Here is a 20,753-nt window from a genome sequence, read left to right as displayed (position 1 = left end):
GAAGAGGCATTCTTGCTTTTTTGGGATAGTAATAAAAAGCATTCACGAAGATAGTCAGCTTCAGCAGCAGATGAGGAATTTAGATCCCAACGGTGAAGAAGGTGGATGAACTACTTTGAAACGTAAATCCACATGTCTGATCCCGCAGTGGGTGGTGTTGTGGTCAGTGTCTGTATCCAGGTCAGGGTCTGCTGTTTAAGCATGCTCCAGGTCTTACCAATCTGGTTCAAATATTTGTGGGACCTACGGGTTCCACCCTCACGTGAAATGATTCACACAATCTACCATGATGGTAGATGATATTTTTATTATTATTATTATTATTATTATTATTATTATTATTATTATTATTATTATTATTAGACACATCTTGGTGCTTTATTCTTATACACTGCCAATAACCACCAGATTATTCCTCCTATTTTCCTTGTTAGTGATTCTAGACATTTCAAATGTCTTTGCCTCCCTACAGAATTCCACTGAAGTTCACTTGGTACTAAATTTATTGGTGGTGGTGATCGTTAATTCAACTGGTGAATGGTAGACAATTCTAATACATTTCAATATAGGAACACTGGTATGGGTCATGCAATTATCAATGACGAGTAGAATTTTTCTCTAGGCTTTTTATACACTTTTGTCCGTGAAACTGTTGGCATAATACATATCCTTCACAACATAGACTTTCAAGACGAATTCAAGAGACAGGATGAAAGGTAAGTGTGATAAAATACAGGTAGTAGTTGATGATGATAATGATGATTGTTCTTTCAAGGGACCTAACATCAAGATCATCTGCCGAAGGACATGAAAAAGCTGGACGAGAAAGTAATACATGACCAAAATAAATAAAAGGAAGCGGACTTTATTTAACATCTCCAGTACCAACAAATGACATTAAATGATAATAATAAATAATAATAATAATAATAATAATAATAATAATAATAATAATAATAATAATAATAATAATAATAATAATAATAATTTAAGAAACAGTTCCAAGTTTACAATCTCAATACAAACTTCAGTCCTCAAAAATTTAGCAAAAGAATGTTTTTTTTAATCAGCTGATAGGAGTATTTGTTCTGATTTCACAAAAAAAAAAGTTTTGTTTTAAGGGTCATAACTACTTTATCATCAACTCGAACAGATCTTTAGATGTTTAGAACTACAAAGAATGTTTCCATTACATTCCTTTAAACTTCTTCTTTGATCAAGAACCAGTACATACAATTTATGCAAATTAAACCTTTGTTATATCTTATACTAAATTTGGCAATGGGATAGTCATCAGCTACAAATATAATTTTATTATTAAGTACTATTCCTTTTTATAATTCATCATAATATACAGCATAAAAAATTCTCAGATGTAATAAAATAGGAAAAATATGAATCATTGAAGACTTTATCAACTAGTCTTCGTGTTTCATCCATTATGTCATCAAAACTAGAACTATTCTGCTTTCAAGGTATAACAATAACTGTACAAAACTAATTCTAGAGGCAAGACAGGCTCTTATATTTACTGTGAAGGAACTCACACATGAAGACTAGCCATGATAGAGTCACAACAATTATATACAAATTGTGTATCATTTCATTTCTCCTTCATTTTTTATGCATGTGAAGACCAGTGTTCGGAAAGTATTCCAGCACTCAGAATTGAGGCACAGCCCATATCTGAACAAATTAAACATTTTAAATATTCTTTAAAGTTATTTCCAAGTCAAGATATTCTGAATCTTATACTTGCCAAATATTATTTCCATTTGTAGGACAAAGCAATTTGGTATCAAAATAGGGTGTATAGAGAAGTATGTGTATAGTAGCTCTCTTTGCTTTAACAAAGTAAACTAATATTACCACTATCAGAACCAAGTAGGAGAAGTCGGTTAAGAGGCAATACAGCCATGGCAGTAAGGACACCTTTAAATGTGTCTGAACGGAGACGAGTTGACGAGAAGGATGCTTGAGCATCAATAGCAGTATGAACACCTATGCGGCTAGCAGTTGTGCCCGAGATGAGTTCTGAACCATAGCTACTCAGGCAATGCACAGGCTCAGTAGGACCTCTGAAATATTAAAATATTTATTTTTAAAACAACAACAATAAGATCAAAAATAACACGAATAACAACAGATAATAAACAGTAAGGAAGAAAGTACAAAGCACACAACAGATCCTCTGTATTATTTTTTATTAGGAAAAGAAAGGTTACAGTTCCCTTCACATGGTTATGAGGATATTTAGGGGTTGTAATAAGGATGTAAAGGAGAAGGCATACAAGTCTCTGGCAAGACCCCAATTAGAGTATGTTTCCAGTGTATGGCACCCACACCAGGACTACTTGATACGAGATCTGGAAAAGATCCAAAGGAAAGCATCACGATTTATTCTGGGTGATTTCCAACAAAGGATTAGTGTTTATTAACTTAACCATTGCAGTTTAAAATTTTTTGGTCCGTAATGACTTCACTCTATTCGCTAATGAAAATCACTGTTATATTTCTGATCAGGCGTGTCAATACTTTAAAATTCTTAATTAATTATTTATTTCATCATTGAACATGTACATGTTTCAAGAACATTTTACGTTCTCTTCCTTAGCATTTTCGAAATGCATCCGGTGTTCACTGATGAAATAAATAATTAAGAATTATGAAGCATTGACAGGGCTGATTAGAAATATAACAGTGATTTCCATTAGTGAATAAAGGAGTAGTGTAACAAAAATTTTGCAAACACTGGGCTGGGAAGACTTGGGAGTAAGGAGATGAGATGCTCAACTAAGCTGTAAAGTTCATTTTCCTGGAAAAGTTCTATAATAATCACAATCTGAACAAAATCACAGAAAATAAGAATCCGTTATTTGATTCAATACTTCCCATATTAAAACTATTCGGCATCAATAACAAAATAGGCTACAGAATGAGGAATTTTCCCCCACCTAGAAGGAACATTTCCCTCTACCCCCTTCTGCAGCTGTTGTTCCCCGTCCCTCCACCAAACATGCAGACTATGTGAGCACACATAGACAAAACACTACGAGGAAAGCAGCTTTGAGCGCAGTAGGAGGCCCGATGTGAGTCAGCCATAAGGGGTGTCAGGTGGTGAGTAAACTCGAGGTCTCATTAAACATGACAGCTAAATCACCTTTGCTATCGAGCTTCAAAATTTGTTCTCCTTTCCAGATTTGGATGCAACCACATCACAGCGAATTGCTTTCGATCTTGAACACAATTAGTCCATGTCATCTGACAAGAAAATACCCCCTTTCCATTCACATCAAGTGTTGTATGTTATAAGAACTTGCACAGCCATACACTTCTGTTTCATTTATTCATTAAGATATTTTAAGATACCTTAGGATATTTTTTAAAATGAATAATGCTTCTTTTACATCAAGAGGTGTCAAATAGTGACAATGACGAGAAAATTGAAGACTCTTTAGACATTTAGACCTTTTATCGAGTCAAGGATAAGTTGTTTTTAATATTGTGTTTTACTTCTGTAACTTGTGTTTTTGTGTATATGTGAACTGTTATTCAAGATCATGGCTGAAGATGTTTCTATGAAAAACGAAACATGTACCAACTAATTTTAAAATAAATTAATGTTATTTTAGTCTAAGAAAAATCGTAGGATTTTAAAGTGGTGGAAAGTTGGAACTTCTCAAATGTACAAGTTGGAATTTGTTATATGTAATGACTCCGTGGTATGTTCTGAGCTGTCAGCAGAGAAATGGAGTGGAATGACATTAGTAGATGAATAAGTTTGAGCGGTGTTTTTAAAAGTAGGAAAGATCGCAATATGAAGATAAAGTTGGAATTTGAGGGAACAAATTGGGGTAAATATTCACTTATAGGAAGAGTTAGGGATTGAAATACCTTACTAAGGGAGATATAAATAATAATTATTATTATTACTAGCAGTTTCCCGCTGGTTCCGGTAGCAATGTACAAAGTATGGTGGTGTTCGTTACTATCCTCAGGGATGTATTTGCAAAATTTCAAGTTAATGAAATAAAGCACATGATCTGCTGTGGTAATAGAATGTAATATTATGTCAACAAAACACTTGAAAATACATCACACAAAGAAATTGAATTAAACGTTCCTTGGAACAACACTACGCACCGAACTGTTAAAAAGTCCTTCAAAGATCTTCGTCATGGAGACAAAGATACTCATAACTTTTCTCAGAATCTACCAATTTAAGTAGTTATTACCTCAAAAGAAAGAGCTTGATCCACAGAGTGTTTTTAGACCAAAACAAACTGCGTACCTCAATTAGAACGAAAGATATGATTGCTTCAATGAGAAAAAATGTTGAAGAAATGAGACGTCAAATTGAATGTGCAGTCATAACTTTCCTCAGCATCAACCAATTTGAATAGTTAAGAGCTGAGATAAGAAAGGTTGATCCATTGAGTGTTCTTAGGCCAAAACAAACTCCATACCTCAATTAGAACCAAAGATATGACTGCTTCAAACATACAAAAAAAAATCAAATAATTTGAGGAAGGTGGAAGTGAAGTGATTTATAGTACCTGTGACAAATCTGTGCATTAACACCTTTCAGTTAAAAAAAAGAATGAAGGAAATCAACCAGATAGAATGGCCGGACTTAAGTTTTCATAAATTTTTTAAATATGTTGCAAATGGGAAATATCCCGGTGGCAATGGTCACTTACAGTAGTGTAATAATAAAGTTAACATAATTACCCAACAACAAACAAACAAAGAAACAAACAAGAGTAGAACAAGCAATGCCATGGAAAGAAAACATTACAAGAAATACTCCTAGTTTAACATTCTAAATCCAGCATCATCATATACAAATTCACACGTAACGTAAGTATTTCCAGTGCTTAACAGTACAGCTTACAATACTAGAAGTTGAGCTTACTACTGGCTTAACATTATAAGTGAAAATATGACAAGAAATAACTACTAGTTTAACTTACTAAATCCAGCATCATTATATACAAATTCGCTCACAAATTAAATATTTCCAGTACTTAACGCTACGGCTTACAATGCCATAGTTTGTTATTACTACTAAGTTTAACACTACAAGTGACAATAAAGTAAAGTTAAAAACGTAACTACCCAACAACTACAACAAGAGTACAAAAAGCAATTCCATGGGGGGAAAAAAAAAAAACCATTACGAGAACTACTACTAGTTAAACATTTGAAATCCAGCATCATCATATATAGTTTCATACACAATTTAATTATTTCCAGTAGTTAACACTATGGCTTACAAAACTACATGTTGAGCTTACTACTAGCTTAACGTTACAAGTTATAATAAAGTAGGTTAAAACATAATTACCCAACAACAACAACATCATCTACTCTTACTACTACTACTACTACTACTACTACTACTACTACTACTACTACTACAGGAGTACAACAAGCAATTACATGGAAAGAAAATGTTACACGAATTACTACTAGTTTAACTTTCTAAGGAGCTGCCTGGCCGAGGCGGTAAAGGCGTGCTCGGTTCGCCCGGAAGGATGTGGGTTTGAATCCCGATCAGGAAGATGTCAAATTTAAGAAAGGAGATTTCCACTTCCGGAAGTGCACATGGGCCTGAGTTCACTCAGCCTACACCAAAAATGAGTACCAGGTTAATTCCTGCGGGCAAAGGCGGCCGGACGTAGAGCTAACCACACCACCCCATCAAGTGCCGAGGTTACGGATAGTGGAAGCCTTTACCTTCCACCCCTCCAAGGGCCTTTATGGCCTGTACAGAGATTACATTGCTTGCTACTTTTAACTTTCTAAATCAGTATCATCATATCCAAATTCACACATAACTTAAGTATTTCCAGTACTTAACACTACGGTTAACAATACTATAGGTTGAGCTTAAGGTAAAAGGGGCTAAGAGTTTGCAGCGTCTAAGAGTATGCATAGTTGTTTTCATGTAGTGGGGAACAGTGCAGTTGTGTTTTGGCAGTCGTGCAGTGAAGCTGTTAGCGATCGTGACTGTATCCCAAAAGTTTGTGGTTTACCTCGAGTGGTTTGATTTCTACAGGTAAATATCATATTAGTACATTCTAATAAACTTCTTTCTTGGTTCCTTACTTAACTAGCATTAATTTTAAACACATACCAGGAGTAATTTCAGTCCAGAATTATCTACAATCTGCATAAAAATCAGTCTGCAGTGATAAGAATCGAGGGCTTTGAAAAAGAAGCAGCAATCCAGAAAGGAGTGAGGCAAGGCTGCAGTTTGTCCCCTCTCCTTTTCAATGTTTACATAGAACAGGCAGTAAAGGAAATCAAAGAGAAATTTGGAAAGGGAATCACAGTCCAAGGAGAGGAAATCAAAACCTTGAGATTTGTCGATGATATTGTTATTTTATCTGAGACTGCAGAAGATCTCGAGAAGTTGCTGAATGGTATGGATGAAGTCTTGGGTAAGGAGTACAAGATGAAAATAAATAAGTCCAAAACAAAAGTAATGGAGTGCAGTCGAACGAAGGCAGGTGATGTAGGAAATATTACATTAGGAAATGAAGTCTTAAAGGAGGTAGATGAATATTGTTACTTGGGTAGTAAAATAACTAACGATGGCAGAAGTAAGGAGGACATAAAATGCAGACTAGCACAAGCAAGGAAGAGCTTTCTTAAGAAAAGAAATTCGCTCACTTCAAACATTGATATCAGAATTAGAAAGATGTTTTTGAAGACTTTCGTGTGGAGCGTGGCATTGTATGGAAGTGAAACATGGATGATAACTAGCTCAGAAAGAAAGAGAATAGAAGCTTTTAAAATGTGGTGTTGCAGAAGAATGCTGAAGGTGAGATAGATAGATAGAATCACGAATGAAGAGATACTGAATCAAATTTGTAACCGTTGTCGGGACACAGTACGGTTACCATAATAATAATAATAATAATAATAATAATAATAATAATAATAATAATAATAATAATAATAATAATAATAATAATATACCAGAAGTAACTATTATAATACTTAATAATAAGACTAAGGAAATTGTTGTAAATAATGCAGTGGCGGAGTATTGACATCAGAACATAGAAGCGTGATGAGTATCTTTTAAATACGCAAAATTAATGCAAATATAGGAAACACAGGCCTAAAATGACAACTAAGACAGGATGTGGAAGCTGCTGGAAAACCCTACGAGGTCTATGGAACGTATAACGTTATGGGGGAGAAAAGACTTACAATAATACACCCAACAGACAAATAATTATTAAGGAAATGAACATACAATTATAAATGAATAAATAAATTAACTGCGGATTAACTGATACTTGAGATACAAACAAGAGATGTGTAAGTGAAACAATTAAGGTCTTCGATCACGAACAAATTTTGACATGACGATTCAGAATTTACAGAATGAAAGGAAGCAACCTTAAACGAAACAAAATTAATTACACAATTCAAGAAGGTGTTACAGTTACTTACAATTACAACTAAAGTTAGAAAAGAAAGTCTGCCTCTGAAAACAACACGTTGCAGACTAGCATAATCGCTAAGTCATATAAATGCTCTATTTTGGAAAATGTGGAAAACTAGAGGAAACTCCGGCACACGAGATGAACTTCTACATAATTACTGAATTTACATTAAGTGAGAATAAGAATGAATTTAAATAACATAAGGCAAAAACGCAGCGCTTACCTTTGGCGGCTGACGACCCATTGCGGGACGGACGCAATCCGCGTCCGCCCGCTGTAATGATCCAAATTCAAAGACGTGGACAAATTCACTCGTACACGCGAGGAGCCACAAACAGGAAATAGAGTGATAACAAATGACCAATAGCAACACTCCAGTTTGCCACATTCACCAAATAAAAATCCTAATATACTGACCAATAAAAACACTTGTACTTTTGACCAATGACAATATTCTTCAGGAATCACATACGGTATTGCATATTAGCGGATATTACAAAACGACAGGAAGGGCCACTTACACGTGGCACACCCGGCCTCACAAGTCATGAATAAAAATTCCAAATCCCTTTCTATAATTTACAGAAAAATACAATTTAAATCAGGAAATGTAAATACCCAGGTCTCTTTGAACATTGATCTTCTTCATAGTCCATTTCCTCATGTGCCTAAATGTGTAATAATTTTTAAATAAGAAAGCTTCATACAATAATCTGCTTTGCACAAATTCTTCAGTTTTTTAAATGTTTTTGTTTACCTAAATGATGACAAGACAAAAATTTATATTTACATAATATTACATAATAACAGCGGTGCCAATTATTACGGATTGTCCGTAATTATTACGGATTTCACCTAACGATTACGGAATTACGGTCAAAGGAGAAATTATTACGGAAAAGCTGACATTATCAGGAAAAAATAATTTTCTACGGAAAAAAAGAAAAGAAGGAAAAAGGCTCGAAAAGATTGAACATTTCTCGTAAATCATCCTCGTTTCAATGCCTCTGAGCTGGCCATGATAGTTATTCGATCGTGACTACCGTTTGCTACCCATACGCGTTGTAAAATTCATTGTGAATGAAGGAGCTCCGGCGCTGCTCTTCTGCACTATAAATCCTTCAATAATGTTGTATTTTCTGCGTCAAGTGTACCTGACAGTTGACAGAAAGATTGAGAAAGAAGTGAGGCCTACATTAAGCGGGAGTCGCTTATGGTTCAGAAGACGAAAATGTCATCACAGTGGGAAGGATGCTTCAAGAAAACCTACACTGAAAAGCAGCTGCTGCGTGAGAAACAAACTACAAGGAATGTTTTATCACAGAACTAACAGGTTGTGCGCAAATGTTATTGTATAATATGATATACTTTCTAATAGATTGGTAGAGGGAAGGGCAAAAGGGGTGTCATTATCAAGAAGTGAGGAGCATGCTTTGGATTTGACTCAAAATTTTTATCGGGGGCGGAGGGCGATTACTGATAATCCGCTTCAAAGGTTGGCACCTCTGTAATAAGGACTTCTGTTGCTTCACTGATTTCTGCTCACCAACGGCCACAAAATTGGTGAGAGGAGATCGATTTGGCTAAATTTGACGAGAAGAAGAGATAGAATGATAGGACACATCTTAAGACACCCAGAACTTGTTCAGTTAGTTTTTGAAGGAAGTGTAGGTGGTAAGAACAGTAGGGGTAGACCAAGGTATGAATATGACAAGCAGATTAGAGCAGATGTAGGATGCAATAGTTACGTAGAAATGAAAAGGTTAGCAAAGGATAGGGTGGCATGGAGAGCTGCATCAAACCAGTCTATGGACTGATGATTCAAACAACGCATGAAGTAGTGCACTCTGTAGCCTCGTTGATCGTATGCATGCTGTCTGCTTGAATGACAAGTGGTGCGATCTAGCAATGATTATTTAAAACTGTCGCAATGCGACCAAGAGTGTGCACTGGTTGGAAGCGCTAGAGTACTCTTACACGCTCGTCGTGCGTACTCTTTGACGCTCGCTTTCGTTAGAGAAGGAAACAATTGAATTGTTTTCTTCTATTGTACTGTGATGCCATATTTCAGAATCTTCACCATGGGGAATTATAAAAGAACATCGAATTGCAAACTGGTGTTCACAGAACAAAATCTTGAGGAAGGAAAGCGGAGAATCGAACAAGGGAGTTCGCAGCGACAGGTGGCCAGAGACATGGGTGTTACTGAAGCAATTCTAAGGAAACGTCTGAAATGTGTATGTACAAGCTCAACAATTTATGCGTACTTGGCATAGTTGTTAATATCATTGGATGTCACTACTCTGCCACGAATTAAAGACTTGGGGGAGGGGGGGGGGGTGCTAGAACTGCGTCTTTACATGCAAGTCCACTAACTGGTGTCAGTTTCGAAGAAGTAGGTGTAGGCTCACGCAATTATCATCATCATCATCATCATCATCATCATCATCATCAATAAACACAGATAAAGCGGTTCCAAATCACAATCGCACTGGTAAATAAACACACATTACTTTCTAAGCTTAATAGCGTACAGAATAATCACCACGAAGCACAAACACAGAGGAAGATTAAAGACAAATAGTACAACCATGGACCAGTATCACCGCACTCATTCAAGTCTTCCATGCGAAAACGAACTCGCTCACTGCTGCCAGCCCTCACGAAACACGGGATGCACCTTTGCAATTTTAATCAACATTCCTGGTCTCAAATGTTACATTTCATTATTATTTTTTGTCTTCAAATATAATTAAAAATAGGGTAAACAAGGTCATGAATGATTATTTAATATCATTACATGCAGCCACGGGTTTGTTAAGATGCTTTTACTCCTATGGACTATCGAGCTTAAAGCCTCTTCCCGCATCCTTTGTCCCACCAAAGCCGTCCACCAGCATGCTTCCCCCTTACATCTCTCTCCCTCCACCATCACTATATCCCACTGTATCCCAGGACGGAAGCTCGAGAGTCCTTCAACCTGAAAACATTTACCAACGAACTGTGCGCTAAAAGTCATTCACCTAAGTTTGATATTAGCCAATAGTCTTCCCTATCGATGATATTTTAAAGTTTTACGATGAAATGTAATTTTCTTAGCGTTATTTGAGTCCAGTTTTTGACTTAAAAGATTGAAAGAAAATAACAAATCCTTTTGGGTCTCTAGGGAGTACACTATCCGAGAGTCCTTATGGGCCAGCCGCTACTGGTTCTGAGTACATGACTACCAACCCTCACACGCTTGTGAGCACAGCTTTCAAATTTGAATTTTTTTTTTTTTGCTTTACATCGCATCGACACAGATAGGTCTTATGGTGACGATGGGACAGGAAAGGCCTAGGAATGGGAAGGAAGCGGCTGTGGCCTTGATTAAGGTACAGCCCCAATGCGAAACCATGGCAAACCATCTTCAGGGCTACCAACAGTGAGGTTCGAACCCACTATCTCCCAGATGCGCCCTCCTAACCACATGGCCAACTCCCCGGTAATTTGATTGGTTGCCTTCAAGGTTTTGAAAGGTAGTATCTTTAGTATGTTTATTGTTTTTTTTTTGCTAGTTGTTTTACGTCGCACCGACACAGATAGGTCTTACGGTGACAATGGGACATGAAAGGGCTAGGAGTGGGAAGGAAGTGGCCGTGGCCTTAATTAAGGTACAGCCCTAGCATTTGCCTGGTGTGCTAATGGGAAACCACGGAAAACCATTTTCAGGGCTGCCGACAGTGGGGTTCGAACCTACTATCTCCCGAATACTGTGTTTATTGTTTTACAGTCCTAGATTCAATGGTCACTGTATTAGTAAGGCAGGTGACAACTTCGGATTAATAATGTAAATAATATCTTCAAATCATTTTGCAAATTCGGCAAGCACTTTGTCAGTGTCTGTTAATATAGTTAAGCTATGTACGTTTGAATATTAAATTGTTGAAGGTTATTAATAAATTTTATGTTTAATAAAGAATATTTTAAGGAACATGATGGTTTTACTCAAGAATGCACAACCAAGTTACATTCCCGGTGGGGTTGTCCATCACCTTCCTCATCCTGTTGTCCATCTGTTTATACTACATTTAGCGGTCCTTGTTTGGCGTATTTTGTTTATCTTTTTCTTTGTTTGTTTATTATTTTATTGTTTTTATGTGTATAATGTTACCGCATGGTAAATTTTGAACTTATGAATAAGATACTTGTTTTATTTTAAAAACTTGCTTTATGTCGCACTGACATAGATAGGCCTTATGGCGATGATAGGATAAGAAAGTGCTAAGAATAGGAAGGAAATGGGCGTGGCTTTAATTAAGGTACAGCCCCTCCTAACTGCTTGCTCGGTCCACCTAGCTTTCACTCTCATACAGTAAAGTTAGTCTGATAACAGACCAATATATAGTTTTGTCCAAGAACTCATTTCTATCTTGCAGAATACCGTTGATCACAAGTGAGCTCACTGCATTAGCTTTGCTACATCTTGACTCACTTTCACTTAGTATACTACCAGCCTGAGAGAATACACATCCTAAGTACTTCAAGTGATCTGCTCGTTTCAGTTTTGTATTCCTTTCCTGAAATTCAATCTTCATGGTTTTCTTTCCAGCTAACATCACTTTAGTCTTGGAAAAGCTAATTTACACATTAGACTCTCTCTACTTCTTTTCAAGCTCCAGAATATTAGATTGCAAGCTTTCAACACAATCAGTCATTACAATAAAGTCTTCAGCATAGACCAAACTGCTCACTAAATTTCCATCCATCTGGATCCGTTGGTGCTTGGAACCAATAAATCCTTCTAATATCAATTCTCACTACAGTCTGATTATCATAAATGCCTTTGCTTGCTTGTAATAACATACTCCTGATCCCACAATCCCTCAATATGTTCAACAACTTTTCTGTCAGCATTCTGTAATACACTATGTGATCAAAAGTATCCAGACACCCCCCAAAACATACGTTTTTCATCTTAGGTGCATTGTGCTGCCACCTACTGCCAGGTACTCCATAGCAGTGACCTCAGTAGTCATTCGACATCATGAGAGAGCAGAATGGGGCGCTCCGCGGAACTCACAGACTTCAAACGTGGTCAGGTGATTGGGTGTCACTTGTGACAGAAGTCTGTACGCGAGATTTCCACACTCCTAAACATCCCTAGGTCCACTGTTTCCGATGTGATAGTGAAGTGGAAACGTGAAGGGACACGTACAGCACAAAAGCGTACAAGTCGAGCTTGTCTGTTGACTGACAGAGACCGCCGACTGTTGAGGAGGGTCGTAAAGTGTAATAGGCAGGCATCTATCCAGATCATCACACAGGAATTCCAAACTGCACCAGGATCCACTCCAAGTACTATGACAGTTCGGCAGGAGGTGAGAAAACTTGGATTTCATGGTTGAGCGGCTGCCCATAAGCTACACATCATGCAGGTCAATGCCAAACGATGCCTCGCTTGGTGTAAGGAGCGTAAACATTGGACGACTGAACAGTGGAAAAACGTGTGGAGTGACGAATCACGGCACACAATGTGGCGATCCGATGGCAGGGTGTGGGTATGGTGAATGCCCGGTGAACGTCATCTGCCAGCGTGTGTAGTGCCAACAGTAAAATTTGGAGGCAGAGGTGTTATGGTGTGGTCGTGCTTTTCATGGAGGGGACTTGCACCCCTTGTTGTTTGCATGGCACTATCACAGCACAGGCCTACATTGATGTTTTAAGCACTTTCTTGCTTCCCACTGTTGAAGAGCACCTCGCGGATGGCGATTGTATCTTTCAACACGATCGAGCACCTGTTCATAATGCACGGCCTGTGGCGGAGTGGTTACACGACAATAACATCCCTGTAATGGACTGGCCTGCACAGAGTCCCGACCTGAATTCTACAGAACACCTTTGGGATGTTTAGGAACGCCGAATTCGTGCCAGGCCTCACCGACCGCCATCGCTACCTCTCCTCAGTGGAGCGCTCCGTGAAGAATGGGCTTCCATTCCCCAAGCAACCTTCCAGCACCTGACTGAACGTATGCCTACGAGAGTGGACGCTGTCATCAAGGCTACGGGTGGGCCAACACCATATTGAATTCCAGCATTACTGATGGAGGGCGCCACAAACTTATACGTCATGTTCAGCCAGGTGACCGGATACTTTTGATCACATAGTGTATGACTTCTCTAGATCTATGAACCATACATATAATGGTTTATTCTTCTTTTCAATTACTTGATTCACACCGAAAATGAGGTACCGGTATTGAGAAACCTTCTGTGGCCGGAAACCATAAAGGTTTTCATCCAACTTAATCTACCATTGAACACACTCTTTTCCGAAATACCTGCTCACTAAATTTCCATCTGCTGGATCCGTCCCCATCATTGTATACTTTTCAGAAAATTATTCATGTAAACTATGAACAAAAAGGATAATAGATTACATGCTTATTTAACCCCTGTAACTACTCTGAACCATTAACTCGCTTTCCACTTCCTCGAGCATAATTTGTTTGCCATCCTCATACCTTGCCTGGTATACTGATCAATAGTTGCGACTATCCTTGCCGTTCCCTCGTTTATAGTTACGTGAAATTACTGCTTTTGTTCAATCAGAAGGTATCTTACTTAAATTCCATGTTAATCCTAATACTGTAAGAAGCCATTTCACATCCCTGCCTTCCCACTAAACTCCACCATATCATGTTTAGTTTAATCTATCCTGTTGCTTTACGGCACTAATTTATTTATCATTCTTTTCACTTCCGGAAGCCCGATTTTTTTTTTTCCATCCTCATTCTCTTCCTAATTACAGAGCAAAAACTCCTAAATATGTGCAGCAAAGTATGTATTTCAAGTTCAAATTTTTTAATATCAGAATAAGAACTCTTTTGAATATTGGTTGAATTCCATGTAAACGTTTTTACTTACTTCATGTGGAAATTAAGTTTACCATCCACAGTACTCCACGCAGAGACAGTTTGATCCAGTGAAGAACTGACAACAGTGTTAGAATTCACTGCTACCAGCTGTAATACTTCTCCTTCATGACCTTTCCATGATGCTAGTATCATTCCAGTGCGAACATCCAGGATGGTGAGAGTTCCTGACGACTGACCCACTGCCACCCAGGTTCCTTCAGGACCCACAGTAATACACCGGATCAGACCAGCTGGGTTCATTGACACCTGAAAATATGAGGTGGCTGTAACTCATGACAATTATTAAGTCAGTATTTCTTATACACACCTAATGCCAATGAATAAATGGAAGAATTAATTATAAAAAGAGTAAAAAAGGTTCTTTGTAATTCAACTACTTTTTCTATGGAGAAAAACTGCTTTGCATCGCACCAACACAGATGGGTCTTATGGGGACAATGGGGCAGGAAAGGGCTAGGAGTGGCAAGGAGGTGGCTGTGCCCTTAATTAAGGTGAAGCCCCAGCATTTGCCTGGTGTGAAAATGGAAAACCAAGGAAAACCATCATCAAGACTGCTGACAGTGGGGTTCGAACCGACTATCTCCCGAATACTGGATACTAGCCACACTTAAGCGACTGCAGGTATCGAGCTTGGTATTCTTGGGACATTTCTATGATCTACCCTATGTATTTAGTGCCTGAATGTTCTATCTAATTGTCTATATTAATGTGTTTTCATACTGGGATGGGGTTAGTAAAAAAAATTGCAAGGAAACAGTGATAGTCTTGAGAAAGACACCATTTTCCTGGAGTTGAAAACGAACAAAAATCATGTCAAGGTTAACAAATGGTGTTATTTTAACTTACCTATCTTATGGATTACATGTGTAATTCCCTTACTCTCTAGTACTCAAACAGGCTTAAATGCCCTGGACTATTACCATGTAATTCTTAACACACAAGATTAATGGACCAACTCTTGATAAACAAGGTTAACTAACTAATTAATACTGTTGTAAAAAGTACAACAACAGCATGCATAAAGACAATGCAGTACAGATTAAGAGAGGATATAGTGGAATTATCTCTCATACAATTTGATATACAAGTTTAAAAAATATATATGTGCCATACCTTCAACTCATTTACAAAGGAACAAGTACGAGCATCTACTAGGCGTAATGTTGCATCAGTTGTGGATGCTAAAAGCAACGTGCTTGGTGGTGGCATTGCTCGTAGAACATTGACTGGAGGGTTGCGAGTTGAGTCAAGCTGCCCAACTATTGAACCCATGAATGGATCCCACAGATGAACAACAGAGTCGCACGATGCCGCAAGACGAAGAGATTCCAAAAATGTGATGGCCATTACAGACTTCCGATGGCCAGTATACGTCCACTGACAATGTGACACAGCACTTCCATCGCCCTTTGGAATAAAAAGATGCATATTTCAACAGCAACTAGATTCAAAAAATTAATGTTCATGGTTTTCGTAAGCAATATTACTAATAACTAGAGTGAGTAAATATATGAAATTTCATATTCTAAACTATAAAGAATACTCAAGTGGGAACCAGATATATTTACATTTTATGCAGTCAGCAATAAAAATCCACCAATAAAAATGTTTATATTTCATAATATTTTGATAAAATCTTCATATTTTACAAAAAGTTTATTCATATTCTGGTATTTATGCAATTCTGTGTAATTATACATTAAGTAATTATTCAAATAAATTAGAGGGACAAATGGCATATCTTTCATTCGTGTTTTTATAAGCAATATATAAAGAAAGAAATAAGAAAATAAACTACAAAATGAAGTGAATTTGTATAAATTTAGTATTAAATCTAATGACATTAATTATTTATGAAATGTAGAATTGAAAGAATAATTATATGTGTTAACACGGATAACATATTTCGTACATATGTCACTAAAACTTCATATGCCATGTCATATTAAAACTAATTTCACAATTAAATATGCATGTTATCTATTTTGAACACACAGTTTCGCGTATAAAATTGTATGACATAGTATACTTAAAAATAGCGTACCCTGTTTCAATACAGATCGCAGCAGCTGTAAACATATTAAAGCATACTGAAAATGTAATACACTTTAATCCTGTTTCTTTGAACAAACATTTTAAAATTTATTTAATGCCAAACATTGTTTTCCTTGATTTCATATTAACTTGAAAATAACATGATTTTGTGTACAAGTAAAAGCAGCTTTATATGCTATGTAGTATTGAAAAGCTTCATAAAAAATGAAGAATCAATTCACTGTTTTGAATACAGATGCATTGTAACAAAGAGGTAAGTTTTACATATTTCATTTATTGAAGCATAAATATGCAAAAATATAACCATATATAAAAGCAAAGTCATCTCTGTACAGGCCATGAAGGAACTTGGAGGGGTGGAAGATAAAGGCTCCACTATCCGTAACCTCAGCACTTGTTGGGGTAGAGTGGTTAGCTCTATGCCCAGCCACCTTTCCCCCTAGGAATTAACCTGGTACTCATTTTTTTGTGTAGGGTGAGCAAGTCTCAGGTCCATGTGCACCTCCGGAAGTGGAAATCTTGTATCTTAAATTTTATGACTTCCTGACGGGGAATCAAACCCACGTCCTTCCGGGCGAACCGAGCACGCCTTTACCAGGCAGCCCCTATAACCATATATGGTTTACATTATTGACATTGAACGTGTAAAATGTATTTAAGCGAGTGCTAAAACAAAATTCCAACTATAGCAGCATCAAAATGAGCACAATGCATGAAAAAAAAAATTAACTGAGACAAAGGACTTAAGCAGACCTTGCTCACTAATCAAAAGCCAGCTGAGTCAAAAAAAAAAACAATTTGCTGACAATTTATGTCATCATCAAACATTCTGATTAAGAAAATAGAGACCCCTGAACTCGCAGAGTTTTTGTAAAAATACTGTAACCGAGATATTCCTTCAGAATCAACATTAAGGCAGAAATATGTGGATGTGATTTACAACAAGGTCAGGTAAGTGAAAAAAATGTTATAGTAAAACCATAATTCCACTGTAACTTTACCACTGTAACTTTACCACTTTAAATTATATAAATCCAATACTATTCTACGATTATTATTTTATTGTTCAATACTTTTTGCACTAAGTTAATATAAATTCCTGCCGCAAGGTAGCATCCCAAGTAACTTCACACTGATTAATTAATTGAATTAATTTCCAGATTGTTCATAGGATCAAGGATAATAATGGTGACAATCTGATATGGATAATGGTGGACCAGACGACAGATGAAACCCGACTGTTGGTAAATTAACATCCACTGAAACTGGTAGGCCACATCTCCTGAGCTGTAAAATGCTTGACAGTGTCAACAATGAAACAACAGCACATTTTACAAATGAATCGCTCTGTAAGTATTTATTAATTTTTAGTAATTATTTTAGTATTAGTTTTTCTCATTCTTTTAGGCACATAAACAATGAATATACAAAAAGTCATTGAAATTATATAAATACATATTTCTAATAAGTTATTATAAATTAATATTAAAAGTTGTAAATATTTAAAATTAATTTTAGTGTTGTTCTGTCTTATTATTTTAAAAATTATATTAAATGTGTATTTCTTTTTTCCTTTTTGTTTCACTGTATTAACTACCGGCATTAGATCTTGTTCCCTTTGTAATGGATATATGCAATAAATATCAAACATCAAAAACATATTTTAAAATATCAAAAATTAAATGTTTAAAAGTGAACTGAAATCAGCATTCCCAGTGAGAAAGTCTTATTTTATGATATTTGAAAACAAAAAATTTTGAGGGGATTTTAGTGCCATTTTAAATACTGGAAATGTTTAATTTAAATTTAATTGTCTAGTGTGTTGTAATATAATTTTAGTTATTTCTTTGCAGGTGATAGACAGTTTTGAGGCCAATTCAGCACACTGTGTAGCTCTGGCACAGAAGGGGTTCAGAAGAGATGGCGTTAAGGGCGATCTTGCTTACATTCTTACTCATTTCAGCATGATACACAGGTCACAGAGAAGCTGGAATACAACAATTTGACACTAATTTCTGCCATTCAGAAAGTGGAAGACCTGAGGGAGGCTGTTGCAGATATTCCTGGACCCAAAAGGAGAATTGTGTCATAAAAATTTGAACGTGTGTGAGATAAAAATAAGTCTTACGAGGTACTGAGTGAATTAAGTCAGGTTATTGAAGGTATGACAAACATCATTCCAGCAAACATTGCAGTAAATGATGTAGCATGCATGCTACACATATGCTCCCATTACATCATGTGATGTGGAACGAAGCTTCTCATCATACAAAAATATATTGACAGATACACAATTTGCTTCCTCAAAATTTAGCAAAATTGTTAGTTGTATATTGCAACAAATAGAATATTGTTATTTGGTGTATGCAAACTTTGTCCTCTTCAAGGTTTCGGCCTTTGACCAATTCCAAAATTACATATTGATTACTTCATTACTTGTTATAAATTACTGGGAGTCAAATAAACACAGTCTTAAAAGAAACTTATTATTTGATCATTTTAAAGTAAAAATTAAATCTAATACTTTTATTATATTGAATTTTGAAATAAATTCCTACCAATTAACTTTCAAGTATCCAAATTAAAACCAGCAGGAACAACTTCGTATCATTTCATATTTCATCATTTTAAACTTCATATTTTGATACATTTTATTTCATATTTTGTTAAAAATTTCTTCATATTTTTACTTGCTCTACTAATAACTAACAGGAAGTTATGTCATAGTAATTTAGGTTGTAAACAAGAATTAGTCTGGACAGTTAAAACATTAAACAGAGATTAGTAGAAGAACCAAAATGAAATACATAAGGTTATATTAGTAATATGATGATATATACCTCACTTCTCAATGACCACAATTTCACTGTTTTATCCCGGCTGCCACTTAAGAAGCTGTTCTCATTATCCATCACTTGAATAGTTCGAACACTGTTGTTGTGTCCAGCAAATGTTTGCAATTTAATTTGCTTGAAGTTAAAGCGAGTATCCTTCTCAGCGCGGCCTATTTCATGCTCCCAGTATGCCAACCAGTTTCCGCGTAGATGTCTGATAACAAGGAATTATTAATGTCATAAAAGTTATAATAACCGCACACTATTTGAATCCTGCTGAAAAAAGAAAGAAATGGATATACATGGCATGAGGGTTTATTTAAAAGAGCTAACAAAAAGACAACATTGGAGTTACTGAAAGTTCTTGTGTGTTTTTCATATTTATTTATTATCCATGAAGAAGCCCTACTTTTTCTAGCATATTAGGGCTGTATGTTATAACTAGTTGCCTTAAATAGTTAAAACACAAATTTTTGAAGTGAGTGATTACACACACAAATTAACTAAAATGGGAGAAAAGGAAAAAAAATCTTATTTTTTTCTAAAATAAACTGCATAAACTTAAAAAATTCATTCAAGCAACAGATTTTGTGAAATATGCTAAAAATAGATTTGACGAAAATAACTGTAGAACATTTTAAGTGTTGTTTCAAAATATATCTAGTTTTGTTGAAGAATGGACAATCAAAAATAAGGTGAGTTGAAGTTTCTTCATCTCCACAAACACAACTGTTATTACTACTAATTTTGAATTTATATAAATAAAATTTAAATTTTCCATGACCTGAAAGAAACTGAGTGCTGGTGAAGTTTGGTTTAATAATACCAATATCAATGGTCCGTTTTTGGACATTATAAATTTTCCAGCTAACTCATTCCTGGTTGCCAGCATTTCGCCCCCATGTGCTAGGCTGGGCTCATCAGTTGGTACCTAGCACACCTACCAAGACGCTGGCTGGTGGTTTCAATAAACTGCAGTCCAAATGGTCCTGTACCATGGAAAAAAAAAAAAAAAAAAAAAAAAAAAAATTGTTCTTGTAACTTCACCCTTATTACTGGAGTTCCACAGCTTTGATCATTCACCGATTGTAAATTTATACAATTCACGTTTCACTTTTGAAATAGGGGCTCTTTTGTATACAGTTTCATTGTCACTAAATGCTGCAAGTTTAGCAAGCTCATCTGCTCTTTCATTACGTAATAGATCTTCCTGCCCTTTAACCCACTTAAAACAGATGTCCTCCATACTGTGTGAGATCTGATCTAATGCTACATGCCATATTGACAAAACATTCTGCTTTTTATAGGCCTGCATTAGCCATGAATTTTACTCATGACTAAGTATGGGAAAGACAATGTTTTCAATCATATATTATCACTGGTAAATATTGAAAAATGAGAATAATGAAAATTGTTATAGTTTCCTTTTAGTAAACAGTTTTCAGTGTGTCACTCTTGGGTTCCAAAACTCATAGCTTGAATCT

General features: G+C 36.2%; 1 protein-coding gene across 1 annotated transcript in view; it reads right to left on the bottom strand.

Moving 5' to 3' along the window:
• Window positions 1–659: 659 nt before the first annotated feature.
• Wdr81 (WD repeat domain 81) overlaps window positions 660–20,753 on the bottom strand; it is a 340,798-nt gene continuing 320,704 nt past the window's right edge. The window contains exons 22-25 of the mRNA XM_067149985.2: window positions 19,276–19,483; window positions 15,494–15,787; window positions 14,370–14,626; window positions 660–2,078 (exon numbers count right to left, since the gene is read on the bottom strand). Coding sequence (XP_067006086.2) covers window positions 1,847–2,078; window positions 14,370–14,626; window positions 15,494–15,787; window positions 19,276–19,483 — 991 coding nt within the window. The 3' untranslated portion in view covers window positions 660–1,846. The remainder of the gene's footprint in view (window positions 2,079–14,369; window positions 14,627–15,493; window positions 15,788–19,275; window positions 19,484–20,753) is intronic.

The sequence above is a fragment of the Anabrus simplex genome, chromosome 6 (assembly GCF_040414725.1).
Source record: "Anabrus simplex isolate iqAnaSimp1 chromosome 6, ASM4041472v1, whole genome shotgun sequence".
NCBI classification, from domain to species: domain Eukaryota; kingdom Metazoa; phylum Arthropoda; class Insecta; order Orthoptera; family Tettigoniidae; genus Anabrus; species Anabrus simplex.
The sequence above is the reverse complement of the archived record's forward strand: the minus strand, read 5'-3'. Positions and strand labels throughout refer to the sequence as shown.